General features: G+C 33.8%; 3 protein-coding genes across 9 annotated transcripts; 1 reads left to right on the top strand and 2 right to left on the bottom strand.

The window, feature by feature from the left end:
* Nucleotides 1–314: 314 nt before the first annotated feature.
* LOC122596158 lies at nucleotides 315–12,610 on the top strand. Of its 2 annotated transcripts, none has more exons than XM_043768689.1 (24): nucleotides 315–521; nucleotides 1,206–1,329; nucleotides 1,484–1,546; nucleotides 1,729–1,830; nucleotides 1,933–2,104; nucleotides 2,215–2,313; nucleotides 3,291–3,434; nucleotides 4,210–4,249; nucleotides 4,399–4,456; nucleotides 4,548–4,630; nucleotides 5,348–5,446; nucleotides 5,552–5,786; nucleotides 6,126–6,196; nucleotides 7,063–7,168; nucleotides 7,382–7,524; nucleotides 8,074–8,232; nucleotides 8,315–8,418; nucleotides 8,568–8,743; nucleotides 9,324–9,513; nucleotides 9,665–9,764; nucleotides 10,704–10,872; nucleotides 11,274–11,356; nucleotides 11,524–11,600; nucleotides 12,236–12,610. In XM_043768689.1, the coding sequence occupies exons 1-24, from the start codon at nucleotides 465–467 to the stop codon at nucleotides 12,405–12,407; spliced, it is 2,826 nt and encodes a 941-aa protein (XP_043624624.1). In that variant the 5' UTR covers nucleotides 315–464; the 3' UTR covers nucleotides 12,408–12,610. The 2 variants fall into 2 exon arrangements, with proteins under 2 accessions (XP_043624624.1, XP_043624623.1); XM_043768688.1 differs by having other exon boundaries at nucleotides 8,065–8,232.
* A 574-nt stretch (nucleotides 12,611–13,184) lies between these two features.
* LOC122596142 (organic cation/carnitine transporter 7-like) lies at nucleotides 13,185–16,004 on the bottom strand. 3 transcript variants are annotated; one of them, XM_043768670.1, is made up of 6 exons: nucleotides 15,933–16,004; nucleotides 15,237–15,505; nucleotides 14,710–14,947; nucleotides 14,110–14,629; nucleotides 13,815–14,017; nucleotides 13,185–13,684 (listed from the first exon to the last, which is right to left on the bottom strand). In XM_043768670.1, exons 2-6 carry the CDS (start codon nucleotides 15,503–15,505, stop codon nucleotides 13,436–13,438), a joined length of 1,479 nt encoding a protein of 492 aa, XP_043624605.1. In that variant the 5' UTR covers nucleotides 15,933–16,004; the 3' UTR covers nucleotides 13,185–13,435. The 3 variants fall into 3 exon arrangements, with proteins under 3 accessions (XP_043624605.1, XP_043624604.1, XP_043624603.1); XM_043768669.1 differs by having other exon boundaries at nucleotides 15,946–16,004; XM_043768668.1 differs by lacking the exon at nucleotides 15,933–16,004 and adding an exon at nucleotides 15,644–15,806.
* A 1,659-nt stretch (nucleotides 16,005–17,663) lies between these two features.
* Nucleotides 17,664–21,051, bottom strand: LOC122595874 (organic cation/carnitine transporter 7-like). 4 transcript variants are annotated; one of them, XM_043768342.1, is made up of 6 exons: nucleotides 20,841–21,051; nucleotides 19,794–20,062; nucleotides 19,070–19,307; nucleotides 18,431–18,944; nucleotides 18,078–18,280; nucleotides 17,664–17,991 (listed from the first exon to the last, which is right to left on the bottom strand). In XM_043768342.1, the coding sequence occupies exons 2-6, from the start codon at nucleotides 20,060–20,062 to the stop codon at nucleotides 17,770–17,772; spliced, it is 1,446 nt and encodes a 481-aa protein (XP_043624277.1). In that variant the 5' UTR covers nucleotides 20,841–21,051; the 3' UTR covers nucleotides 17,664–17,769. The 4 variants fall into 4 exon arrangements, with proteins under 4 accessions (XP_043624277.1, XP_043624275.1, XP_043624276.1 ...); XM_043768340.1 differs by lacking the exon at nucleotides 20,841–21,051 and adding an exon at nucleotides 20,428–20,613; XM_043768341.1 differs by lacking the exon at nucleotides 20,841–21,051 and adding an exon at nucleotides 20,478–20,613.
* Between the last annotated feature and the right edge of the window lie 6,433 nt (nucleotides 21,052–27,484).

Raw genomic sequence — 27,484 nt, 5'->3', positions numbered from 1 at the left:
ACCCGTTTTTAATGCTGGAGGTCTTGAGTTCGAGACATGAAAAAAACATTTCAAGGTATTTCACAAATAAGAGTCCTCCAGTTTTATCCTAATTAAATGTCGTACCTTCGGGCGATTTAATTGGGAGTTTCTCCTTCTACTAGATATTGAGGGTGAGGGGGCTCTCTAACACAGACCCAGACAACTTAAGCTAGATCAATCCCTATTGCAAGCAATTTTCAAAAATAAAAAATTACAAAGTAACCAAAAAGGTTATTAACCATTTTTGTAAGTTACGAGTAGTATTTTCTTTTACCCAAAAAAACACCACCACAAGGTCCACAACACAACTATAGAGTCCGCGCATCAGTCGTCTTCAGATCCTTACTCCCTCATTATTCATCTTTTGATTAATTGAAATAATAATTATACTTAGAATAACAAAGGCTCAAATCAATTCAATCTAATATATATTTAGGGCTCCGATGTCCTTCACGCACAACTTGATCCGTTTCCTTCCCTTGTTTTCACTCCTGTTGATCGTAAGTTAATTAAAATATGAATTTTAGTTGATTGTAATTACTTGCTATGTTAGTTTTTAATAATTTGAAGTGTAATTCAGTTGTTATGAAATGATTATTGTATCTCTCATAATTTAGTAATTAGTTGAAATGGAAAATATGGGTGGTGTTTGTGTACCTGTATCTATAGTGTATCTGTGTCTATAGGTGTATTGTAAAGTGCTGAATTTGAATGTATGGAATGTTGATTACATGCTATAATGTAACACGAAAAAGGACCTTATAGTTGAAGGCTAGCATTGTCTCCGCATAATGCGAGGTTAAGATAGAGTTTGTAGCCGGCTGCTGAGGTGTCATTTGGTTGTGTTGTAAGATAGGAGTGATGTGTCACTTTACTATTTATTTGTTGCAATATGAAAAGAGGGTGATCTGGTTATTTTTACGTTATCATAGAATGACCGAGGTTTAGATAATTATATACTTATAAATAATTTGTGTATATAATGTATAATTATATACAAGAACATTAAGGACGTGTGTAGTTCGAAACGGTGACATTAATCTTTAATGTAGATATACCTTGTGTTCTTTGAACATGTGATTACATTGGCAACTGAATGGCTGAATGCGAGTAGATTATGTCTTTTTCGTATGGCAATGTAATTATTGTTAATTAATAGCTGCTTTGTATACTGTTTGTACTAGTTAATAGCAGCCAGGTCATATGGATCTCCTGGTGGGAATCGTAAGACTGGGAAGTCATCAGTATTTTCGTTGTTTAATCTTAAAGAGAGGAGTAAGTTCTGGAGTGAATCTGTCATACGAAGTGGTATGCATGTCTCTTTTCTCTTCTATTATCGCTTTATCATCTTGTTTCTGTCTGTTATCTACCCCTGTTCCACCTAGTAAGGGAATTTGTTCTATGCCAACTTTGTTTCTCTAGCTATTTCCTTTAATATCTTGTAAATAATTGATACTTGTAGATTTCGATGATATGAAGACTGCACCTGTTAAAGAATCAAATGTTTTTAACTACACCAAGGCAGGTACTCATTTTATTTCTTTCTCCTAACTTTAAGGTGACATTCTCTTATTTTTTGAACAATACAGTGAAGCATAATGAAATCATTAACTTCAAGTGTGTCTTTGATAAGATTAGTGATGTAATAAAGTTAATAATGTTATTATTAATCCTAGAATTAAGCATGACCTTTGTTTCTTTTTTCAGGGAATATCGCCAATTATTTACAGATTTTGGAAGTTGAACATATGTATCTTCCAGTTCCTGTGAATTTCATCTTTATAGGATTTGAGGGGAGTGGTAATCAAGGTATATAGCTTATCTGACTTCACTGACTTAACTCATTGGTTCATGAAATATAAAGTATTCCAGTTGGATGTTCATGAATATATTTTTGTGATATTGACACAGCCTTTAAGCTACATGCTGATGAACTTGAGCGCTGGTTCACAAAAATTGATCATATATTTGAACACACCAGGATTCCACAAACTGAAGAAGTTCTTGCTCCATTTTACAAAAACAGGATAGATAGAAGTCATCTTCAGCATCATCTTCCTCTTGTCAGTCACATTAATTACAAGTACTATTTTTACTTGTCTTTTCGTGAACTAGTGTAGTATTAACAGTGTATTTTGTGATTTACTAATTTTCTGTCTTTGAGAATTTACTTATTGCCACTTACTCCCGTAGCTTCTCGGTTCAAGCTATCTTGATGAGCGATAAAGTCAATTCCCTTTTTGAGCATGCTATTGGTGTCCTATCTCGTAGGGATGATGTTAATCATACCAGGTAGATGTCAAAGTGTCTTCTACTTTTCCTTTTGCATCATGTTAGAATATTGTTATAACCTGATTATGTAGTTATTGATAGATTATTTTATTTACTTCACATTTCTTCTTTCATGGGGGACTGGGAAGGGTATCATATCTTCTAAGTTGCTTAGTTGAGGAGGGGCGTTGAGCTTGATGCTGATAAATAGGCGAAAGCAATAATACCTTGGGTGGAGCACACAAATATCTCATAGACACATATTCGAACTGATACACTAGTGATAGTTTTGTTGATAAAAACCAAATGATATGATTCTTGTTACTAGAAGAGAGAAGAAAGTTAACAAATGGCATGGAAAGAAGTGTAATCGATGGCTGTGCCAATGATTTTATTAAGTGAGAACAAATGAGAAGCGCATGTATGCAGACACCAGAAAACTCAAATCAGCATCTGAAAACTCAGACTCTAGAATGATTTGGTTTAGGATTTGTTGGGAGTTGAGACTGTTCACTGGCAAATGTGGAATCATTGCTTGCATGTTCTTTTTATCTCCAGTATTCTCCAACCAGTATCTACACCTGCTTTGCTTTATACCTTCGTTTATATATGTCTTAAACATTATATTCACAAAAGGTCACGTTAGTGAAAGTCATCAATCATTAAATATTAGACTTTTCAATTTAACTTCAAAAACTATAGTAATATTCCCTCTCTTGGTCTGAAAAAGTTTAACCAACTTATTGTTCAATGCTCTGATTCCAAGCTTCGTATCTCACAGAAATAATCATATATGTACCTTATATGTGTACATTGTTATTATATATTGCTCATTGCATATACATCCGATTTTTGCATATACTGAACTCTTACCACCCACCTAAGTTTGGATTTGGTGACTGCAATATAGGCCTATCCCTGATATGATATATTCATATGCATGGTAGTGATTCATATACAATTCTTCACCGTTCTAATTGATAACTCTCTTTTTAAAGTGATGACCGTCTTTGGCAAGTGGATGTGGAAATGATGGATGTTCTCTTCACCAGCCTTGTGGAATATCTTGAACTAGATAATGTGTATAATATTTTCATAATGAATCCTAAGCGTGATGCAAGGAGAGATAAATATGGCTACAGGTGCGTATGTGTCTTGTTCTTCTCTTCTTTTAAGAGGCTCTATGTTTCTAGTTGCTATGTAATATTTGTATATAAAATGTTTATCAAAATTTTACGTTGTGAATCAAGCTCTATGCTCTACATGTTTATGGAACGACGTTGTTTTTTTTATATATCTGTTCATGATGATTGACGGTTTTAATTTTAATTTTTTTGTAGAGTATTTTGAACTGACTATAAGAACATTTGCATAGATCTTCCTATTTATATTTGGCAATCAGGATAAAATATGAAAATCTGTACTATAAGAGAAGAGTCATTAAGCAATTGGTAACCTTTTTCATGTTAATATAGTGCTCGCTACTTGATGTTTGCTTCTACTAGAGTTCTCTGTACCTTTTTTCAACCTCTTAAATAAACAAGTAAACAGATGAGGTATCCTCTATCAGGTTACCCGGTGAGAGAGTGTCTTTTAGACTCAGATATACGTGGTCTAAGAGGAATGTTCCGTCACCATTTCCGAACCCTTTCCTGGCCATCTTCACAAGATTTTACCTTGCGGGATTCTAACCTGGGATCGCTTATAAAGATCCGAAGATGTACCTAGCAATTATTTTACCTCTAAAATGTTTATGATATTCTGTTTAGCCACTATGAAGATCTTGTATGACTTCTTTGTGTGTTGCTTTTGATAGCAATTATTTTTGCTAAATGGTATGATGTTGAAGATGCATGACCCCATCCTATGTGCAAATATCGACACACTTGTGGTTGACAATGTTGTAAATTTTTGCAGGAGAGGATTGTCAGAGAGTGAAATAAAATTTCTTAAGGAGGTACTGCATATACACATATACATATGTGAAAATTCTTACATGAAGCGGTTGTACATTGTTTAATTGTCACGTAGTTCTTGCCTCTTGGCGACCTTTCATAAGTTCTAGATGAAGCACTGACAAGTGACTCCATGTATTTTTGCGTGCAGGATAAGAGTTTACAAGAAAAAATACTCCACTCTGGAAGTGTGACAGAAAATCCTCTTGGTGTGTACAGACTTATATTATTACTGCCTATATATATATATAAATATATAAGTTAAATGGGTAATAACCTAAGAAACAACTCTATGCTCAGCTATAAAAACAACCAAGAGACCCTTGTACGAAAAGCACCCAATGGCGAAATTTTCTTGGACAATAACTGAAGAAACGGACACGGTTAGTTCTCTTAAGCCCTCTAGGATAAAAAACCTAAAAACTTGTCTAGTTCTTTTTGTTCCTTTTCACTCCTCTGTGGCATCACAAATTAGAAGTTTGGCATGACATGACCATGAGACCACACAGGCACACACACACAATACATAAATATACGTTTGTCATTATACGACTTCTCATCTTCTATTCCTCTTTATGCTAGTTGATCAAGTTGTGGTTGTACTGATGTCTAATTCAGCTACATTTTTTTAGTAGAGATGGAAAATGGGCGAATGGGGATTTATTGGATGATATATTCAAGTTGTGGTCTCTACATTTTTTTAGTAGAGACTTGTAACACCAACTAAGTCAGCTCATGACTATTCCTCTATCTTGTAATTTTGCCGATAGACATAATTTGTGACTGACCGGCTTTGTTTTGATTCTTATAATGACAGTAGTGTCATGTGGAACCTCATATTTGGATCACTATAATAGTATAATATAAAGGGAAGCTAAAAGAACTTTTGCACTTGTTGTTAAAGGCATTCCTTAGCTTCTGTTTTGAGCATTTGCGATATCTTTTTTACCATTTTGCATGGCTGCATTGGTCCTGAGAATGATTTTAATATTCTCATGGATTTTGTTTAAGTTGCCTGCTCTGTGTACAAACTTGCTATAGATCTCACATTTAATGCAATGTACATATGTTCTAATATGTGATTTTACTTGCAAACTCAGGTAGAATGGTATAATAGCTATCTTAATGCTTTGAACAATGTTGAGAGGTTATACGAAAAGAAAGATGCGGCTGATATTATTCAAGTGAAAGTTGTTCAGGTTTGATATATTAAATATCGGAAGTATATAATGTTAAAGTGGGCAGATATTTTTGAAATTATCTATAGGTGTATACTGATTATGTGTTATTTGTTTTTTTTATAGTTGTTGAATGGAAAAAATGAGGACATGAAGGTGCAGTGGACAAAGGATCTGAAATCTGGCGATTTGAGTGGTCTCCATGCAGAATGTCTTACAGATACATGGATTGGAAAAGACAGGTGGGCCTTTATTGATTTAAGTGCAGGTCCTTTCTCTTGGGGACCTGCTGTGGGTGGAGAAGGTGTGCGTACAGAAGCGAGCTTACCAAATGTGGAGAAAACTATTGGTGCAGTTGCAGGTACTGAATTACCATTAAAACTACCTTTATTGCAGCAACATTGTGTTGTTCGTAAGTGGGTGTGCCTTACCTGTTACTTAGTGTATGGTAATTGGTATCATGGAATTATCGTTTTAAGTTATTTCTTTTGTACATGGTTCAAGGTTTCATTTCCCGAAGTTATGTTCAAAAACTGATAGATACTTTCCATTCTGAAGTCTTATTTTATTTTAGGCTATGTTTCTGAGCGCATTTGTCCTATTTATGTTTACTTATCATCCACATACCCTGCATATTTGTGAAATTGGGTATTGTTGTTGTATATATGCTTACTTATCATGTATTTCTTGTGGATATTAGAAATTTCAGAAGAAGAGGCTGAAGATCACTTGCAAGATGCAATTCAAGAAAAGTTTGCTGCATTTGGGGATGTAGGTATCTTAACTACAATCTATTAAATATGTACGTTATCCTTGATTCTGGAGACAAGGGAGCCGCCTTGCTAAGACAACAGTCCTGAATAGAAGTAGTTCTTCGAGAATAGAATCTTACTACCCGTGATAGAAGGAGGTGGAATAGAACAATGTAGGCTACATTCACTTTTGATTGGATGATGGAAAATCCAACAAGCTACATGGTTATCTCCAAAAATATACTAAAACTAAAATTTGAACCCTTTATATATAAGATTGTATAATGCTTAGCACTATCAGTGTCGATATATCGACTAGTTTTCAGCCATCAGATTACCCAAAATTGATTGAAAAAGCTTTTCAATATCAGTATATTTATTAAGTAAAATATTGTCAACATCTCCAGCAAGTACGCCAATGTTTCATTGTGATTTAAATATTTTCAAATCTGTTCTGTTATATACTCTTTCGCATTAGTTATATACTATTATCAGGATAAGGTTCCACACTAAGATTAGCTCAAAAAACAATTGAACAGCTTCAAATTCTTATTGTCAGAAGGGGTTGTAAGTTCTAACTATAAAAAATGAGGATTAAACAGATAGTTCATGTTTGATAAGTTAACATTGCCATCCATGATACTGAGGATTTACAATTACAAAATTTGATGGATATTTTGCATGATCTTTTTAACATTGTCATCCATGATACCGAGGCTAGTTTGATTGTAGATTTTTTGTTTCATGGCAAAGGTTGCGACACGATGCTATTCACAATTGTAGAAGTTCATGTTTGATTTAATGTTTTACAGTATATGGTACTGAAAATGAAGTTTACTTTCTGATTATTATCTGCCTAACGTATACTATATTCTAATTTGCCAGAAAGATCATCAAGCCATAGATATCCTTTTAGCAGAGATTGATATATATGAGCTATTTGCTTTCAAACATTGTTGGGGAAGAAGGGCGAAGCTTTCTCTGTGTGAAGGTAGTCTATCTGTTAATGTTTTATCCAGTATATCTGGATTATTCTTTTTGTTGATGTTTGGATTATTCTTTTTGTTAAAGTTTTGTCCAATATATATGGAATTTTACTTTTTGTTAATGTTTTATCCAATAGATGCTTTGCCTTCTTTGGTACTTTCAACAATTTCATGATCCTTCTATTAAATAGTTTTTCTTGGAAAAAATTATAATCCAGAACTTGAAGAAAGAATGCGGGACTTAAAAACAGAGCTCCAGTCATTTGAAAATGATGATTCTGTTGAAAGTCATAAACAGAAGGCTGTAGATGCTTTAAAACGGATGGAGAGCTGGAATCTGTTTAGTGATAATTCTTATGAGGTATACTTCCTTCTTATGCATGTGTTACGATCCCACATCGGCCAAGTATGGGATTGGTTGGTGGTTTATAAGCCTAGATGTCCTCTCCTCCTTTGAGCCTAGCTTTTGGGAGTGAGTTCTACACCTAGCTTATGGCATGATGCGAGCCTATTATGGGATGGGTTCGTATCAATTGGTATCAGAGCCGGCCTTACCTTTCGAGGTTCCAACACTCGGAGTGGTGGCCTATGAAGTGGTGGCTTGGACCCAAAAAGAAGGGTGCCAACTGTGACCAACATAGCCATGACCAACGAGGACATTGGCTCTTCAAAGGGTGGGGCATTCTTACGATCCCATATCGGCCAAGTATGGGATTGGTTGGTGGTTTATAAGTCTAGATGTCCCCTCCTCCTTTAAGCTAGCTTTTGGGAGTTCTACACCTAGCTTATGGCATGATGCGAGCCTATTGTGGGATGGGTTCGATTTAGCATGCTACCATCTGCAGTTCTGCACATAAATAACTTGTAGTTTGAACGATGTGTAGTAATACATAATGCATAGTATGTACAGGAATTTCACAACTACACAGTTGCACGTGATACCTTCCTTGCCCATATGGGCGCAACATTATGGGGATCTATGAGGCATATTATATCACCTTCTATTGCTGATGGGGCTTTTCATCATTACGAGAAAATATCTTTCCAGTTATTTTTCGTTACACAGGAGGTAAAATATGTGTTCATAAGAAGAAAACACATTCAGACAACTCAGTTAAAATTAATTCTTGTTTTTTGCTTCTGAAATGCAGAAAGTCAGGAGTGTCAAGCATTTGCCTGTGGATATCAATGCTATCCAGGATGGACTTTCCTCTTTACTGTTACCTTCTCAAAAACCACTGTTCAGTCAACATATGTATGTGCACCTTAATCATATATTTATATATCTACTCGTCAATAAAAACACACACCGATCGAGCTAAAAAACTTTTAGCCTATAAATATTTTTTTTAGGTTATTACAGTTTTGTAACCATCTGTATATTGGGTTGTGTATTGTTTTTAGGTTACCACTTTCTGAGGATCCTGCTTTGGCAATGGCCTTTTCTGTAGCTCGAAGAGCTTCTGCTGTACCAATGTTGCTTGTGAATGGAACATTCAGGAGAAATGTTCGCTCATATCTTGATTCATCTATTCTACAGCATCAGTTGCAGAGACTGGGTGATCGTGGCTCTCTTAAAGGTTCTTCTTTCTGCTGTTACCATTTATGTCTTTCTAAAGAAGCTATTCTTTCTGGAAAAAGAGGCGTTACCTCGTTTTCTCATTATTATCCTGTTCAAGTAAAAGGATCTCTGGGAGGGTCATTATTCCTGGCAGGTTATTTATGTCGATTGAAGTTTGTGCTTTTGATTTTGATGTAGGGGTTCATACCTTGTATAATAGACATGAAAAGAACTTATGTGCTTTATCACCCTAAGTTTGGTATATAGACCGAAAAGATTCTAAAGTAACTCGTGTTGTCCTTTGCTCATGAGTAAAGTGGACAGAAATCATTGCTAATAATGTAAATCCTTTAAGGCCGCATCTTATGTAAAGCGGACAGAAGTCATTCTCGAATTTCTGCTTTTTTTAAAGATACTAGATCATTGGATACTTTGTCAAAACTTTTACTTATGCCGTCAATAGTTGATATAGCAGTCAATGCCAGTGCCAAGTTTTATGTTTACTTCTACTGAAGTTAGAGTAATAACTGAACCCTCTGATTGTAATTACACCTGCCGGCTTCAGTACAATGAAGTAACTGTCATGTTTGTAATTGCAGGGTCTCATGCTCATAGTAGGTCCACACTTGAAGTACCAATTTTCTGGTTTATTCATGGAGAACCATTGTTAGTGGACAAACATTATCAGGCAAAAGCACTCTCTGATATGGTTATTGTTCTCCAATCTGATGCATCATCATGGGAAAGTCATCTACAATGCAATGGGAGATCCCTGCTGTGGAACTTGAGGTGGAGTTCTATGTATTATTTTAGCAAGTCTTCTGCATTTTTTTTGCCTACCATAGCTGTTGAATATATGTTTTACTTACCTCACAATTAAGCATGCCAGTACTATTATTTTGACCTGGTTTTGAGGGTTACACTTCTATGCTATATTCAGGAGGCCCATAAAACCTGCATTGGCTGCTGTTTCTGAACATATTGCCGGGTTGCTTCCCCTTCATCTTGTCTACAGTCAAGCTCATGATACTGCAATTGAGGTATTCCATATGTTGAAGTATAGAAAGAGATACATTTTGCAATCGTGTTCCATAATCCAATTATGATAAGTTAATTATTATTCCAAGAACATATAAAGACACTTTACAACTTTCTTTGCTACAAATATTATTTTGTTTTGCTAAAATGGTAGGTAGTTTACTCTCTAGAACAAGATTTTTTTTGTAGTCTGATTGATTGTAAGCGCTGCAACGAATCTACACATCAACTCCGTTTAATGTTGGGGTAAGTACCCTGACATGTAACCAACTATGACCAAATGTATATAGTAGGAACGAAATAAGGTTTTGGACATTGTATGTTGATATCTTAGGTCCAAATCATGTAACATGGTATATGTGGCAACCCATATGAGTTTCCACATGCAAGTTTTTGATTGGTCGGTTACATCATTTGGACATTTTACTAAGTGTTCGACACACCACAGCCAATCTGGTAATTTGTGCACACTACAACCTTTCAGCCATAGTTAGCTACATTTTGGTGCACTTTACCCTTCAATGTTTCGCTGCTATGTAAGACAGTTTTATGTCCCGAGAAGAATATATATAAAATTTCTGCAGCTAAAAAAGATGCAACATTTGACTTCTCATATAGCTTAGTGAATTTTTTCAATTTATTTTTAAGTCTCAAAAGTACACCTTAATAAATGCTTGTGATCCGAAATTAATTTAACTATTTCTTGTAATGGACTAATGGTTGCTAAGGGACAATTAGATATATTTGGATAGGAATCTTGCTGAATAACGAAAATGCTGCATTATTTCTTTTTGTGACGGAGTGTATACAAGTGATAAGCCTTTATTTTGTTAATGTCCTGTAAAATTACTTTAAGTAGTAACTATGTCAATTATTGAAGCTAGCTTATGATATGATGTTTATCAATTAATTTGTGGGACTAAGATATTGTTACGTGGCAGGACTGGGTATGGTCTGTTGGATGCAATCCAATGTCAGTCACTTCTCAAGGTTGGCATATCTCACAGTTTCAGTCAGATACAATTGCACGGAGTTATATGCTAACAACTCTTGAGGAGTCTATACAGCAAGTTAACACAGCAATTCAACGATTACTTATGGAACGTACATGTATCCTTTTGCTCTGTTGATAGTTGCACATGGTTACATGGTAGCACAGGAGTTTGATTTATGGCCATGTACTTAGGAATGAGTCCATTTGGGTTTATGTTTCATCTCAAACAGGTCAAACTGAAACATTTTGCTGAAAAGGGGATGCGACAAATGGGCACTGCAGGAACTCTATACTTAATATATACAATTTCTACACCGTTTTATTATATGATTTTGATAAATATATTCTAATATATTGTTTTTGTAATCACACGTAACGGAATAAATAATCAATATAAAGATTTAAAAAGTGGACAGATCTGTATGTGGGTCCACCCGACCCAGTCTGTTTGGGCCTGACCATTTCACTTGCTATTTCATTTATAATTAGAGATTTTGTGATACTTAACAAATACTAGCTGAACAAAGTTTTAAGCCCTTCCTGATGCATGAGCGACACTTGGTGGATAAGTATAACTATGTTATTAACCGGTGGAAAAGAGTAAGTTGAGCTGCCTTTTCTTGTATAATTAATGCAAGCACAACTCATTTGGCATGTAACATCACTGTTCTAATTTCTTATAGTTGTGTGTGACTATGGTAGTGCTTTCCTCCTCTTCCTTGTTTTTGATTTTAAGACATTTCATATTTGTAAACCCTATGTTTCAGATATCTGCAATTGCTGGAGATTTACAATTTGTGGATGCATTGAGACTTTTGAGCAGTTTGGAAGATGCTTCCAAAGGGTTAGTTATTTGACATTTAAGAATATCTAATTCTTTCTTTTGTTTCTCTTAATGGCTTGCTTCTAGATCATTGTCTACTCATACACATGTTACGTGTAGGTGGGTGAGGAACTAAGAAATGCATGTATATTTATATGTAAACTAGAATGTGGCACATATCCATACTTGTTTGTTAATACTTGGCAAGTTGCTGATTTCCAAATTTTTTTGAGGATTTTGACTTTTTACTACCAAGTTTCTTAATTTCATGATCTCCAAGATTTTGTATAAAGCAAGTGGATGCCTAATATTGTTGATGTTGGATCTATTCATCCTGATCATCTTCAATTTGGGGCTTTTTATTTATTGAAATAGGAACCATGAATAGACAGAAATGAAGCAAATATGGAGCATATGGTTACATTCATTTTGTGTATATATATATATATTTTTGTAGTGGATGGGTGTGTGGGTTGGAGGGGCTATAGCATTGAAACCGAGTGTTCCACTTTAGAACCATCTATGTGGCTAATATGGAGTATATGGTTACATTCATTTTGTATAGTTTTCTTTTTGGGATATAGCATTGAAACCAAGTGTTCTACTTCAGAACCATCTATGTGGCTAATAGTATGGTGATTTCTTTTCTGGTTTAGGTTCATTGATTATGTAAATGTGACGGTATCCAGCATGCACCAGATTCACTGCACCAAACAGAGAAAGGTTAAGGTTGAGTTAGACTTGACCACCATTCCTGCGTTTTTGGTAGTGTTCGTTGTACTATGGTTTGTGTTGAAGCCAAGACGACCCAAGGCTAAGATTAACTGAGCTTTTTTAGGTTGTAGTGACGGCTCGACTTACCTTATTCTCATCTGTTGATACCCATTTGAAGAGAAATAGGATCATATACTCCAATGTAATTTCCTTTTTCTTAAAACAATAGATAAGGATTTTTTGTTAGTTGTTACAGGAAATGATAGTAATTTCTCCATAAAATATATCATCAATGAGTTGTGAGAACATTTTTCTTCCTTCGTTATGTTATTTGCAATTCCTTTTCGATTTATATCAACAATTTACCCCTTTCCTTCATTTTTTTAATCACTTTGCAATAAGCACGTGCTAGGTGCACAGTAAATTAATTACTACATGTCATCTGTTTTCCAATGTTGAAATAAAGGTGTGCCATCATTATATACTTAAAAGTTAGCTAAGCTATTAAATACAGTATTCTGTTTTTCTTTAATATTGATTTCTTCAAGTATAAACCCGCCCAGTCCGCCTCTATCGCTGGCCCGTTCAATGCTTACTATCGAGAGTTCGAGACAAACTAATGTAGCGCTTGGAAAGCATATTTTTGTTATGCTACTACTTATAATTGTTTTTTTCATTTTCTTCTTATTTTCTACATTTTTTTTCCTCGTCGTACGTGAAGCTGAGAACCAAGAGTTTCATTATGTTAATGATAAAAAGCAGCAAAGTATAAAGACAAGCTTGTTTTATAATAACAGTGATCAATTTTTATCTTTCAAGAATGAAGATCAAAACAATTTAATCATTTAGCTTTAGAGAACATAATAGTTCTCTATCCACTCACAAGTAGACTAAATAAATCCATGTTTTTTACTACTTCACAAGAACCAACTGAATTATGACAGATGCTTTTTTAATGTAAATATCATTCGCTTGTGCTCGCATAAATAACTGCTTCTATTGCACGCCTGGTACAAATCTTGGATTACATGACTATTAACCGGGGGCTAGAACATGCTGAACAGGGTAAATAAACTTTTCCAATGTAATGCTCATGGTTCAAACCTTGGTTTTCATTACCAGCATTCGTATATGTAAAAGATTCACACTACTAAAACATGTTGGACAGGTACATCTACACTGTCTGCTAATTCTCTTCCTTTTGTCTCAAATGGAAGCAATATGACAGCCACGCCTGATAGAAGTATCACAACCTCAAACAGAATTACGGGAAGTGTTTGGTGGCAGCCACTACCCATCCCAACTGCTATCAAAGGGCATACCATCCCGCCGATTCTGCCTATACCTGTTGCTATTCCAACTCCAGTTGTTCTTAAGTTTGTTGGATACACCTACCATGTTGATGACCAAATAAGTATCATCGAGTTTATAATAATGATAATGTGCAAATTCCATAAACTCAATCGTTACAGAGATTATTGCAGTTTTCATGGATTTAAGAGAGTGTTATGAGAAACATACCTCTGGCGTATAGATGCACACAATAATGAAACTTGCTGAAATGAACATACGAGCTCCAAATAGAAAGAATGTGGTCATTATTGCATTCTGATGGACAACTAGTGGAAATAATAAAACGAATCCTGAAACGATCATGATTTCCATAGAAATCTTACGACCGACTCTGTCCAATATCAAAGCTGCTAATCCAAGCCCAGGAAGCTCTGCAAAACATACCCACACGATCCAATCAGATATAGGTAAAACTTTAAACAACCAAGAAGAATTGAATGCAACACAAGTTGAGTTTGTGTACCTGCCAAGCTTGTAATGAATACATTTGTGTAGAGGCTAGGATCCTTGATATTTTCTGATTCTGATAGCAAAGTGGTTAAATAACATTCGCTTTGGCCTAGGCTTAGTTGTGAAGTCAACAATATAATGGCATAATATGCAAACGTGTTGCCAAAGTACAAAAACCATAAGAGAAGCGTCGTTCTAGCCAACTTGGGTGAAAAAAGCATAAGTATAGAAGAGGAGCTTCTTTGAGTATCGTTGGTCTTATTTGTGATGGAGGAAAGTAACGCAGTACTTTCTGATGACTCGCCCTCGTTGAGCATATCATTTGTTTGATCACAAACAAGCAGACCTACCGGGAGAGATGTATTGTTTAGTGCAGCTCCATATTCCAGAATACGGTGTGCCTCCATCAATCTACCTTGTGTACAAAGATATCTTGGAGACTCTGGCACAAAATTATAAAACAGTAGTGCCACAAGAGATGGAAATATAGATAATCCAAGTAGCCACCTCCAACCATAAGTAGGCATGATCCACTGCAATAAAATCATTTTAAGAATGGGTTAAGGTTGTACAAATCAACATATTGAGATTAAACTTAGTTAAAGGCCATTACCCAAGCTAGTGAAGCTTCCATGATAGTTCCAACTGTCCAAAAAGTTGAAAAAACCACCATCCAAGCCCCTCTATTTGTAGTCGGAAGAAACTCTAGAAACCAGGATGTAAACACATGGCCACACCCTAGACCAATACCAACAAAGCAACGAAGAATCAACAATGTTATATAATTTGGTGCAAAAGCGCCCAATAGCCCAGCAATGCTTGTAAGTATAGTTGAACCAAGAAATCCTTTCCTGAGAGACCAAAGTGAAGGGACCAAATAAAGGTTGAGTAACATTGTTCATTATAAAATCTATGTTTGAGCATATGATGTTCCTTGAAAGAAATTTTGAATTGGCAAACAAGCAGACAGTTTTCGTCACAGCTGCAATGCATCTAAAAATCAATACCAATTATTTGATTGATTCATCTCTAATCCCCACAGCAATTGGTCATCAGTGCATACTTACATATAGTGTGTACTTTGCATACGAAATTATAAAAAACCAAAGCCAGAACAGAAAAAGAATCAAAGACACTTACTTTCTTCCATATGTATCTGACACGACACCCCAAAGGTATGCTCCAACCAACATCCCAAAAAACGCGACAGTTGATATATAACTCTCTTGATTCGAAGTCAACCCCCACTCAGGCCGGATAGCTGGTCCTACAAACGACAGGAGCATCATCTCCATTGCTTCCGCTACCCAACCTAGTCCAGAATATGCAAGCACAATAACTTGCAACTTCCCAAACCCGATTGTCGCAAGTGCTTCATCCAACGTATATTCATACCCATGATCTCCCATCTAAGCACGATTATCAAAAACAAAAATCAATACCTCACTCTTCGAAACAATCTCTCTCATAAAAATTAGTCAATATTGCTATCTTTTATTTATTTATCTTTCTTGTGTGATGAAAAACCTAGTACATGTTCTTTTTACCTTAATGATGTCCAATTTGCACCAAGTACTAAAGATTATATGTCTATCCATCTATACACAAACAACCAAAAGGGGCTCTGTTCAAACAAGTCTTGAATACTCTTTTAATTACAACCATTTTCACATCTTTTGAAACATAAAAATCGTGACTTAATAATGACACGTCAACACACAGTCACACACTCTAAACATAATTTTTCAACCATGAGTTAACTTGGATTATCAGACTTCATAATCAAATAAAGAAACTGTATGAATCTGAAGAATAATTAATTTAAAATGTTAAAACCTGGAATCGTAACCTTTGAATGAGAATGTGTATCTCTTGTTGACATAGAATTAGCAGGGGTTTTTTTGTTGAATACAAATGAAATGACTTTTCAGATGAGATTTAAATCTATATATTCATATATCTAATCAAATTATCCCTTATTATTAAAACGAAAAAAAGGCACAAATCATACGACTCTTGTGATGGAAAACACGTGAAAATGAAGCAACACACGTGTAATTTTTGACAAAAGTTTTACATTTTTAATAGGAAGAAAATATTATTTTTAATCATTTTCATTTTTGGCATGATCTTTTATGTGTCGACTATTGGATGGAACGGCCGACGGGCCGAGTCTTATTTTTCAATTTTCCCCAAGTATATACTTATTCGATATTGGAACTTGGAATTTATAAGTTTCGATATTTATTTATTTTATTTTCAAGTATCGTAGGTAAAGGTTTTTTTTTTGTTTTTAATTCAATAACTAAATACGAGTATGATATTTTCTACATCATCTCAAATGTTAACATCGAAATACTAAATTTAGTATTGTTAATTTCAAAGAATTAGCTAATGTAAATCATAAAAATAAAAAAGAAGAAGAGAGAATATAATTAAGTTATTAGAGCTCATATGATAGTTGTTAAGATTCATATATGAAATAATACTGAAAAACTATTTTATATGGTAGCAAGATTATTAATATAGGTTATAAAGGTATTAACCATGGGTTAAATTTAACAATTATAAAGATGTTATTTTAGTCATTTTACTTATGTAATTGATAAACTAACTTATAAAACACTAAAAACTTAGTTACTTGTTTTTAAGTTATCGAACGACATAGCTAATATCAAACAATATACGAGTACTTTTATGAAGCATCTTTTGTATCTGATTAAGTGATTTTGATTACTAAAAAAAATAAAATTATATTTCAAAACTCATTCTCACACATCTTATATAACACGTGTATAACTTCAATAGCTGCAATAATATACCAAATGATATTTATGATGTAAGGGAAAATAAAAAATTTGATACAAATTTGTATAATCTATACGTAAAGTTTTTTAGTTAGTTCTATTATGATGGTTAACCTCCTTGATAGATAGCATTACCTATTGACACGTAAGTTCAAAGAACAATCTTTAACACATACATAAATATGATATTTAGAAATAATGATGTTGATGTTATACGAAATCTATTTAAAAAAAAAAAAGTTAATTCTCGTAAGATATGTGGAATTTAGTTTTCTTATTCCTAACTATAGCGGATAGCCTTTGTCCATATTACCCTTTTGTCGTTTATTGCTGTCTTATTGGGACGCGAGTTATTGATCATGCGAAGTTGCGAACTGGTGGACCGTGACCGCGAGTTATTCATAATCGGACAATTCAATATTTAGAATGTAGTGGTAGCAAAATTCGTTTTTGTAATTCGTTCAATGTTTTTTTTTTTTTTTACAGATTTCTCTTCTTTTTTACAAAAGTTTTTAATGTCGATATTCTACTCAGGATCTTTTTGGTCTTTACAAGATCGAATTCGTTAGATCGAATCAAGATAGAAAGATGCAACCTGCATGTTCTAATCTATATATGTGTGTTGTAATGTTTATTAAATACGAGACATTTATAAATTAAACATTAACCTTTGGGCAATGAAAATTTATAAACTTTACCTTTTTAAAATCATTCATTGATAAATCTCGATGAATGGGATTGTAAAATCTCAAGATGAATATCGAGATCTTAACAATCTTAGCTTAGTAGAATATTGTTTTAAATATATATTTTTTAAGTATAGTAGTTGAAGCCTTTGTCTCTTTTAAAGGATATACATGATACATTCATTCTATGTTATCAGTTAATTCCTTGCCTTTCGTCTCAAATGGAAGCAACATGACAGCCAGACCAGATAGAAGTATAGTAGCCTCAAACAGAATTACTGGAAGTGTTTGGTGGCAACCACTACCCATCCCAACTGCTATTAGAGGGCATACCATCCCACCAATTTTTCCAACCGCGGTAGCTATTCCAACACCTGTTGCTCTTAAGCTCGTCGGATACACCTATATATAGAAACTCCCGGGGTAAGTGTAAAGAACAACTAGCTAGAGACATTATAATAAGGGGACATATATGTGTATATATATACCTCTGGGGCGTAAATACAAGCAACAACGAAGCTTGTTGAGACGAACATACGAGCTCCAAAGAGAAAGGATGTGGTCATTATGTCATTGTGATGGACAACCAAGGGCAATAATAATATGAATCCACCAATCATCAGGATTTCCATACATATCTTTCGTCCTATTTTATCCAATGTCACAGCTGCTATAACTAGCCCAGGAAGCTCTGCATATAATAGTACAAACCCATTTGATCTAATTAAACTTAATCAACTTGATGACAATATGCTAAAGGAGTGGGATTACTAGACCGAATTCAATATATTAAACAATGCACAAGAAAAAGATGAAAGCCAAGTTTAGGATGGACTAGTACCTGCCAAGCTAGTGATGAATACATTTATATAGAGGCTGTCATCCTTGATGTTTTCTGATTGCAAAGTAAGCGGGTCACATTCACTTTGCGCCATGCTTAATTGTGAAGTTAACAAAATAATGCCATAGTAAGAAAATGTGTTGCAAAAGTACAGAAACCATAGGGGCAGTGTTGTTCTGATCAACTTTGGTGATAAAAGCATAAAAACGGACGGGGTATTTCTTTGGGAATCATCTATTTTATTTGTCATTGAGGAGAGTAACAAGGTAGTTTCAGGAGACTGGCTCTCATAAACGAGGTCCTTCGTATGGTCAGAAACAAGTAGGCCAACTGGAAATTTTTTGTTATTGAGTGCAGCTCCCTTTTCAAGTATGTATTGTGCCTCAGTTAATCTCCCATTCGTACAAAGGTATCTTGGTGACTCTGGCACAAAACCATAAAACAATAGTGCAACAGAATATGGAACTACCGATAGTCCAAGTAGCCACCTCCAACCATATCCAGGCATGATCCACTAAGAAAACATCAAAGTTGTGAATCAGGGAGGTCGGTTATGAGTTAAAAAGTATGAAAACATGCCGATGAGGAGGATTCTGATCCAACAAGAATATTATGTTAAAGGGATGATAATGTACATACCCAAGCAAGTGAAGCTTCCATGATTGTTCCAACTGTCCAGAAAGTTGAAAAAACGACCATCCAAACCCCTCTATTTGACGTCGGGACAAACTCTAGAAACCATGATGCACATATGTGCCCGCCCCCTAGACCAACACCAACTATGCAACGAAGAGTCAACAACGCTGTATAACTTGGCACAAAAGCACTCAACAACCCGGCTCCAGTTGCTGTTATAGCTGCACCAAGGAATCCTTTCCTACGAGACCAGAGAGTAAAAGTCGAGTAATAATGATGATTAGAGAGTGTATGTTTGAACAACAATGTATAATTTGATCTGTACAACAAGGTAAACATGTTGGTCCAGTAGGATCGAGAACATGAAATATGTACGTAATAATCTTTTTGTATATAGAATGAATTGTTGTTATTACACACTTATGAATTTTTGTGTCTTACACATATTTTTTTCATGCTAAAACCACTAAAACTATAGATATGGCCGATATATCTACAGTATACACAATGAAATGGTACTAATGAAGAGATGTGTTGGTTCATTGATACCCCTTTGTGAGCCATTGCATCATTTCCTAATAGACATCTTTTCTAACAAATAGACACAACTTTCTAATTAACGGACACAACTTTTCTAGACTTATAACCGACTATAAGTTCCTAACAAGACTTATTAAATTAACAGGTCCAACGAAACAATCCAACAGAGAATGGCAGAGGAACTTACTTTCTGCCATAAGAATCTGAGACGAAACCCCACAAATACGCTCCAACCAGCATTCCAAAAAAAGCGACAGTGGATATCAAACTCTCTTGATTCGAAGACAACCCCCACTCGGGCTGAATGGCTGGTCCAACGAAAGACAGAAGCATCAGTTCCATTGATTCTGCTACCAAACCCAACCCGGCATACGCAAGCACAACAACTTGGAACTTCCCAAACCCAATTGTAGAAAGTGCTTCATCCAATGTATATCCACATCCTTGATCTCCCATCTACAAATTAAATTATAATAGTTAACATTACATATCAAATTCCACAATTCAAACTAAACTTCAGCAGATATGATCACAAATAGTATACAAGTACTTTAGCAATTCTGTTTTAGTATTTGAGACGCATATATTTAGAGATGTTTTTCAACGTTTCTATATCACCGGATACCAATAGGATCGAGTATACCAAGTTCGTTCTTGGAGACATGGTGAGCAACTTGTCTCGAAAATGCCTAGAGCATATATATAGTTTTCTTGTTTTCTTGAAAAGCATGTAGTTTTCAAAATCCAGTACGTTTAAACAAAAACTCTTTTAAGAAAACAAAATATATACTCGAAATTATCATATAAGAAAATTTTGAAACCTGTGATGTGTTGAAATTTGAATACTGTCCAGGTAGAATCAGTCAATTACCAGAGAAAGTAATTTTTGTTGATCATATCGAAGTGTATGTATGAAATCATCAACTAGTGCAACCGTGACAAAATTTAAATATTATTAAACCAATCTATTCCTCAGCTAATATTAAAATCAAAAAGTTGTTACAATTATTGATGCTCCAAAACAAATAAACATATGAGATATGATTGCTTATGATTAAAATACTAAAAATGAACCAATACATGACCCACTACTGGACTAATCATGGATGTTGGTGGCCCATCATTAATTCATAACAATAACAAACATTTGCATTCCAAAACTGTCTTTGTTAACTAATGACCGATAAAAAAAAAGAAAAAAGAAAATGCAACAGAGAATGGCAGAGGAACTTACTCTCTGCCATAAGAATTTGAGACGAAACCCCACAAATACGCTCCAACCAGCATCCCAAAAAAAGCGAAAGTGGATGTCAAACTCTATTGATTTGAAGACAAGCCCCACTCGGGCTGAATGGCTGGTCCAACGAAAGACAGTTTTTCATATCCACATCCTCGATCTCCCATCTACAAATCATCAAATTATATTGTAATAGGAAACATAACTAACATATATACATACATACATATATGTTCTTGTGATCTAATAAATCTAATGATCAACTTGGTGATTTTGAATCCTCCTCCGGCATAGACAGAGGGTGATGATGCCACTGCATCGAAAAAAGATTGAAGGAAAATAAAGGTCAACGTGACCAGTTGACTATTCAGAAAGCAAAAAGAGTGGTGTTGGGAAGTACATAGGAAGTCTTCCTATGATGGGTACCCTATTAATCGTCGTGCCTTTAGGCAGATTAGGAGGGGGTTTTCCTCCATCGGATATTTGAAATAGGCATTTCTACTTCGAGGGAGCTCTCTAAAGCGGACCTGGTTAAAACAACGTATGTTAGACCTCCCGCTGTCGAATCGCGACACGAAGTTCTCAAGCGAAATTCACCTTAAAAAAAAAGGTTTTGTTGCTTGCGTGGGGCAATATTGTCTTTTAGTAATAATTCCGTAAATGAATAAAACCGTGTAGTGTAAAAATCAGCTCCCAATATTAAGATGTTTGGGATTGCGTATAAACTGATTATTTGATTATTACGTTTGTAAAACGCAAATAATCATAAAAAAGTGATTTTGAAAACGCATGTACCTACATGCTTTTTCAAAACGCATGCATAATCTATTTTGAAAACGCAGATTTTGTTTTGTAATCGTAATGCCAAACATCCCCTAATTCGCTCAGCGTCGTCGTCATCATCATCAGGTATCGCATTTACCTTAGGTTGTTTTCCATAAGTTGGTTGTTTTTTGTTGTTTGGTTTATTTTTGTATAATAAGTTTCAAGTATTTTGTTAGTGAAAACTTTTATGTTTTTGATATTTGGTCTAGGAAACACAATGATTACAGTAGAAGGTTAGACGCATCACGCATATATATATAAATTTAGTGTATAGAAAAGGCAACTTCCATATATGTTTCAACTGATGACCATATTCATAAAATCAACACCCATGAAAGTCTTTGACGTCTACTTATGTATTAAATGGCCACATTCATAAAATCAATACATATGCAAGCCTTTCGATTACAAAAGCACAAGAATCCACATTCATAAAAACTATGTTTGGATTTTCAATCTTTAAGTTCAAGTTCAATATATAACACATGTTCAATTTTTTTGTATTATATATGGTTTGGTTGATTTGTTGAACTTTAGATGATACAAATAAATGTTATGGGCTTCATGGAAAGGCAGATTAAAAGAATTGGATGTGTTACCTTAGAGTTGATTTGTATACAAAGTATGGATGATGGACTCTTATCGGAAATTTTAATATGCATGATCCTTGAAGAAAATAGTTATTAACATATCTATACATGACCTAAATGTTTCAAAAACAAATTGTTACAATGTATATACAAAAATTAAAAATTACAAAATACAAATTATCAAAAATATACAACAAAATTATATGTATATAAAAAAAGAATCTTAATATAAAACTTTCGGAGGATCCACTTCGGTTCGAGTCTCACTTTCCACATTTGTGGGGGTGGATTAATAGGGAATTTCGAAAGTCTTTAGTTTCATCCCATACATGTGTTGAAGAGTAGAAGTAGATTAGATTGTCATTTAAAAAAAAAGTTAAAAAAAGAAAGAAAGAGGGTTACAATAAACATCCCAAAAAAGGGACCATTTTATAACTTTATAAAACAAAGTAAAAGTGAAGAATCAAGTAGATGGGGGGTTGTTTCATGGTTTGAATCAGAGAAAAATAATTAGACCTTTCAAATCTCAATCAACTCGTCTGACGTTAGTTCTATTCAATAGTTTGGTTTATCAGACACGAGCATAATACCCGTGCGTTGCAGCGGAATTTTATTTTAGGAGTGACAATTTATTATAACGGTAGATATGGTAATTTAGTGTTGTAGTGCGTGGAGGGCCATTTTGGGACCATATATACTAAAAGGGGCTTTTTGGATTAAAAAAAATGCTTAATTTTTAAGACTTACCATAAATAAAAATCCAAAATACTTTATAAAGGAGTATAAATATATCCTATTTGTCTTTTTAGCAGGAATAGAAAAAAATTACTATTCACATCTAATGTTATCTACCAATATACTAAAACAAGATTGTAATATCGTTTAAACGACACTTGCATATTCCTTACGTGACAAGTGTCCTTTTAAATCTACCAATATATATATATAACAAGGTCCTAAATTCATTCCTAAACAAACGGGAACCCTTGGATGAAATCCCACTACCACAAAACTGAAAAATACCGACGGATTTTTCCGACGGAAGATAGTCGTCGGAAATTTCCGACAGATTACCGACGAAATGCCTACGGAATAGCAATTAATTTATTTATTGGAAAAGTTACGACAACATTCCGACAAATTACTGACGAAACTCATATCCGTCGAAAATCTGTCGGAATCTACCGACGGAATACCGACAAGTTTTTAAAAGTCCGTCGGAAATCCGTCGGAAACATAATTATATTTTAAAAAGTAATTTTATTATTATATCCGTCGGTAATCTGTCGGAACTTACCGACGGAATAACAACGGACTTCGAAATTCCGTCGGAAATATAAATATTTAAAAAAAATAAATTTTATCATATTATCCGTCGGGAATCTGTCGGTATTTACCGACCGGATACCGTCGGAATTCCGTAGGAAATACAATTGTTAAAAAAATGAACTTTTACGACAACATTTTACAAGAAAACTTTGATTTTTATATAATGATATTTCGTGATTAAGTATTTTTCGTGTGGTATATCTTTGTATCATTCTATAATATGTACTATATTATAAAGATAATAGTCTTTTATCAAAAGGTACATGGAAAGAAATTATCTAAAATGCACTCAATGAAGGATTTTCAACATCAGTTGTTTATCTTTGAAAATATCTTCATTAAAACTCTTTATATCAATTAATTTTACATCAATTATCTACGTCGTTCAAAGCTGCCTCTACCACCAATAGTCGCCCCACCACCACACCGTCGTTGTCATTATCACTGTTGCATTGCGTAGGTACCGTGTTAGTGTATATATCTATATATATATATAACGATACATTGTGACTAAGAATAACATTTTTTTCCTTTTTCATAATCATTAATTATTATAGTTAAATATATATAACGATACATATAACTCACAATTTGCCCCTATTGAGCCGTGTGTGTTCGCTTTTCACTTGAGTGAGCCTGTTGAGTCTTAAATATCGTTTGTTGTCTCATGTGTATGTATGTATGTATGTATGTATGTATGTATGTATGTATGTATGTCACTTTTGGGAAATTAAATTTGGTATCATAACAAAAAGGCAATCCTGGATATCCCCTCTGGTCCTATCAACTACAATAAAATTATACACTAATGTGTGTTCATCTTTCACTTGATTAGGCCTATTGGGTCCTAAACATTGTTTGTTATCCAAATGAACTATATTGATACATATTAGGCTCTTTAGGCTCAATTATTAGACAAACACTATAAAAGGAAGCTTTTCATATTTGCTTATTATTAAGCCCAATTATATATATACATTCATACTTATTGATAAATTATTTTAGGCCTAACCGAAAGATCGAGAAACATATTGAGTCTCTAAAAGCCCAATGAAATAAGAAGCGAGTTTTAAGGGCAAATGGGTCCATTCGATTAAATGACAAGCACACATAACTCATTTGGCTCATTTACACAAACGGTGAACATATTGAGCCTAACAGACCCAATGAAATAACAAACAAGGATTTAAACCAAATTGTCTTATATATATAATATATAAATTTTGTTTACCGATCTAAATTTGGTATTATAATAAATTTTATAAATAAAAGTTCTAAAATGACAGTTGTATAAATATTAAATTTTTTACCGACAATAAGCTATTTTTATTAAATACTAGTATTAATATCCTTACGATGTACGGTTTCATATATACTAATATTAATTTGCTTAGGAGATTTAGCTTACGTTGTCTAAAACAGGTCCTCGCTAGAGAGTACCCTCACCCTCAATACCACGTAGGAGGAAAGTACTCAATTAAACTGCCGAAAGGCATACCATTTAGTTGGAAAATTTTTGTCCTCTCAGCAAGACTTGAACCTGAGTCACGCATTACTGAGAGATTTGTGTGAGATACCTTATACCATTGAGCTAATTATTGTTTGGTAAATAAAAATATTATCTAAACATGCTACATTTTATGTAATTGGTTTTTAAAATGATTGCCTAATATTAAAAAACATGTATCTGAAATTATTGATCTAGAACTAAATTCATTTTTTTATTCCTAATTTGACAATGTAATGATGAATATAACATATTATTTTACATAGATAGTTATCAGCAAGGAAAATAAATGATCCATTATGTATGTCAAAAAATATCTATAATATGGAACTTTTCAAAGATACATTATTAGGAGTACTCGATCGTTTATAGGGTTTATGGCATACAAATGTAACTACCTATGATCAAATCGTTATGTAATGTAGTGACTTATTCATGTGGCTATGTAATGTATGCACTTATGTTTTCTTGGCTATACTATGTAAAATATACGGACTTTACATAGTATAGCAAAAAAAAAATACATAGGTTCTTACATTGATTGACCCAAATAAAAAGAACCTTACATAGTATAGCCAAGAAAACATAGGTGCATACGTTACATAGCCACCTGAATAGGTCACTACATTACATAACCATTTGGTCATAGGTGGTTACATTCGTATACCATTATCCTGTCGTTTATATGTCTAACAAATTTAGTATTAACATTGTTAAACTGTAATATAAAATTTATATACGAAAATTAAATACAATTATAATAATGATCTTGATGACAATACTAATAATATAATATATTAAAAATATAAGATGGGATATATACCAAATTTAAAGATAAGTATTTGATAACTATTGTTAGATAATAAAAGTTATTTATTTAGTGAAAACAATATTAATAAAAAAAAGTTTAATTAAATATTAATTGTTTTAGTGTTATAGATAAATCTTTACTTGTACAACCACCACACAATTTTTCTCAAAAAAAATATGAAGTCACTGGCGGTAACTTTTGCTCCCAAAATATTGAAATCACTTCTCCAAAAAATAAATCCCTCCACTTCCTCAAAATTGAAACCCTTGTATCTTTGACTTTGTACATAGAACCTTTTTTATTCCAACAAAACCCAATCTCCCTACCTACTCCATTTTTTTTCTCATTTTTGTGAAAAATCCACCACCATCTCATCCATCTTCTTCCTTACATCGATCTTGTTCACCTTTAGAAACCACCACAAAACGTGTATATATGTCTCGAAAATATCAAAAACCGAAAGTATATGTATATCATGTATAAAAATCGGGTTAGATCCGAGTTTGATATGTGAGTTGGGTTTCATAACCACGTTTTATTTTTATTCGTGAGCAGATCTGTTCACCTTCGAGTTCATCATCTTCTTCATAAGCTGCGTGAATAAATATGGTCGGACCTAGTGTTTTTTTTTATTTTTGCTGTTTTCTTTTAATCAAATATATCATATACTTGTATATTTACTACCGTTTGTTTTTTGTTGTTGTTAAGCAGGAACAAGTATTTTGTATATATGGTTCAACAAGCAGATAAACAAGTAGGTTTTTTTTTTAGCTTTAATCTGTTTTTTTTTTCCTTTTGAGTTTTATATATTTGATTTATAGGTCTTTGATAAATACCGTGGTCTAACTGTCGCTTTGATGATATTGGATGATGATGCCGGGAGAGCATTCCCTTCTATAAATATACGGTTTATTTTATTTTTTTTCAGATTTAGCTTTTTTAGATTTAAACTGTTTTTTTCCTTTTGAGTTTTATATATTTGATATATAGGTTTTTGATAAATATATGGTTTATGTTTTTTTTTTTTTCCAGATCTTGACCAGAGAATGGAAGGACAAGAAACAAAAGATTTTAGTTGATTTTAGATAAAATATGATGTTGTAATATGTAATATTGTTTTATAAATGTTAATTAATATTTGGTTGATGAGATTTATTTTTGATAACTCTTTTTTATTCCATTTATTTTGTGAGATTGGAAATATGGATATTAACAACGTTAATATTACATATTTTAATTTTTTTAAATAATTTTTTTTAAATCTGTCAGAAATTTGTAGCTAAAATATCCGTAAAAATGTTTGTCACCAAAAAAATCCCGTCGGTAATTTGTCGGTAATTTTTTGTTTTTCCGACGGAAATAATTAAATTAAAAAAGCTTTTCCCGACAAAATTCTGACAGCAATTTCCGTCGGTAATAAAATTTTCCGACGGAAATTCCCGACGGCTTTTGGATTACCCACGCTTATACTCCGACGGTCGAAATCCGTCGGAAATCTGTCGGTAAAGGCCCTTACCGACGGAATTCCGACGGATTTCGGCTGTCGGTAAATTACAGTTTTGTAGTAGTGCCCATCTTT

This window comes from Erigeron canadensis, chromosome 4, assembly GCF_010389155.1.
Source record: "Erigeron canadensis isolate Cc75 chromosome 4, C_canadensis_v1, whole genome shotgun sequence".
NCBI classification, from domain to species: domain Eukaryota; kingdom Viridiplantae; phylum Streptophyta; class Magnoliopsida; order Asterales; family Asteraceae; genus Erigeron; species Erigeron canadensis.
This window is presented reverse-complemented; position numbering and strand designations above follow the sequence as displayed.

What these genes read in the sequence shown, in the direction of transcription:
- LOC122596158 (XM_043768688.1), top strand. Translation starts at nt 465, where the DNA reads ATGTCCTTCACGCACAACTTGATCCGTTTCCTTCCCTTGTTTTCACTC. An exon ending in AGAGATAAATATGGCTACAG is followed by an intron (nt 3,435 to 4,209) that starts GTGCGTATGTGT and finishes AAATTTTTGCAG; the next exon opens with GAGAGGATTGTCAGAGAGTG. An exon ending in TGTGACAGAAAATCCTCTTG is followed by an intron (nt 4,457 to 4,547) that starts GTGTGTACAGAC and finishes CTCTATGCTCAG; the next exon opens with CTATAAAAACAACCAAGAGA.
- LOC122595874 (XM_043768342.1), bottom strand. Translation starts at nt 20,062, where the DNA reads ATGGGAGATCAAGGATGTGGATATACATTGGATGAAGCACTTTCTACA. An exon ending in TGGAAGCTTCACTTGCTTGG is followed by an intron (nt 18,945 to 19,069) that starts GTATGTACATTA and finishes ATGTTTTCTTAG; the next exon opens with TGGATCATGCCTGGATATGG. An exon ending in ATTCATCACTAGCTTGGCAG is followed by an intron (nt 18,281 to 18,430) that starts GTACTAGTCCAT and finishes TATTATATGCAG; the next exon opens with AGCTTCCTGGGCTAGTTATA.
- LOC122596142 (XM_043768668.1), bottom strand. Translation starts at nt 15,694, where the DNA reads ATGGATAGACATATAATCTTTAGTACTTGGTGCAAATTGGACATCATT. An exon ending in GCAAATTGGACATCATTAAG is followed by an intron (nt 15,506 to 15,643) that starts GTAAAAAGAACA and finishes AATCGTGCTTAG; the next exon opens with ATGGGAGATCATGGGTATGA. An exon ending in TCAGATACATATGGAAGAAA is followed by an intron (nt 14,948 to 15,236) that starts GTAAGTGTCTTT and finishes TTGGTCTCTCAG; the next exon opens with GAAAGGATTTCTTGGTTCAA.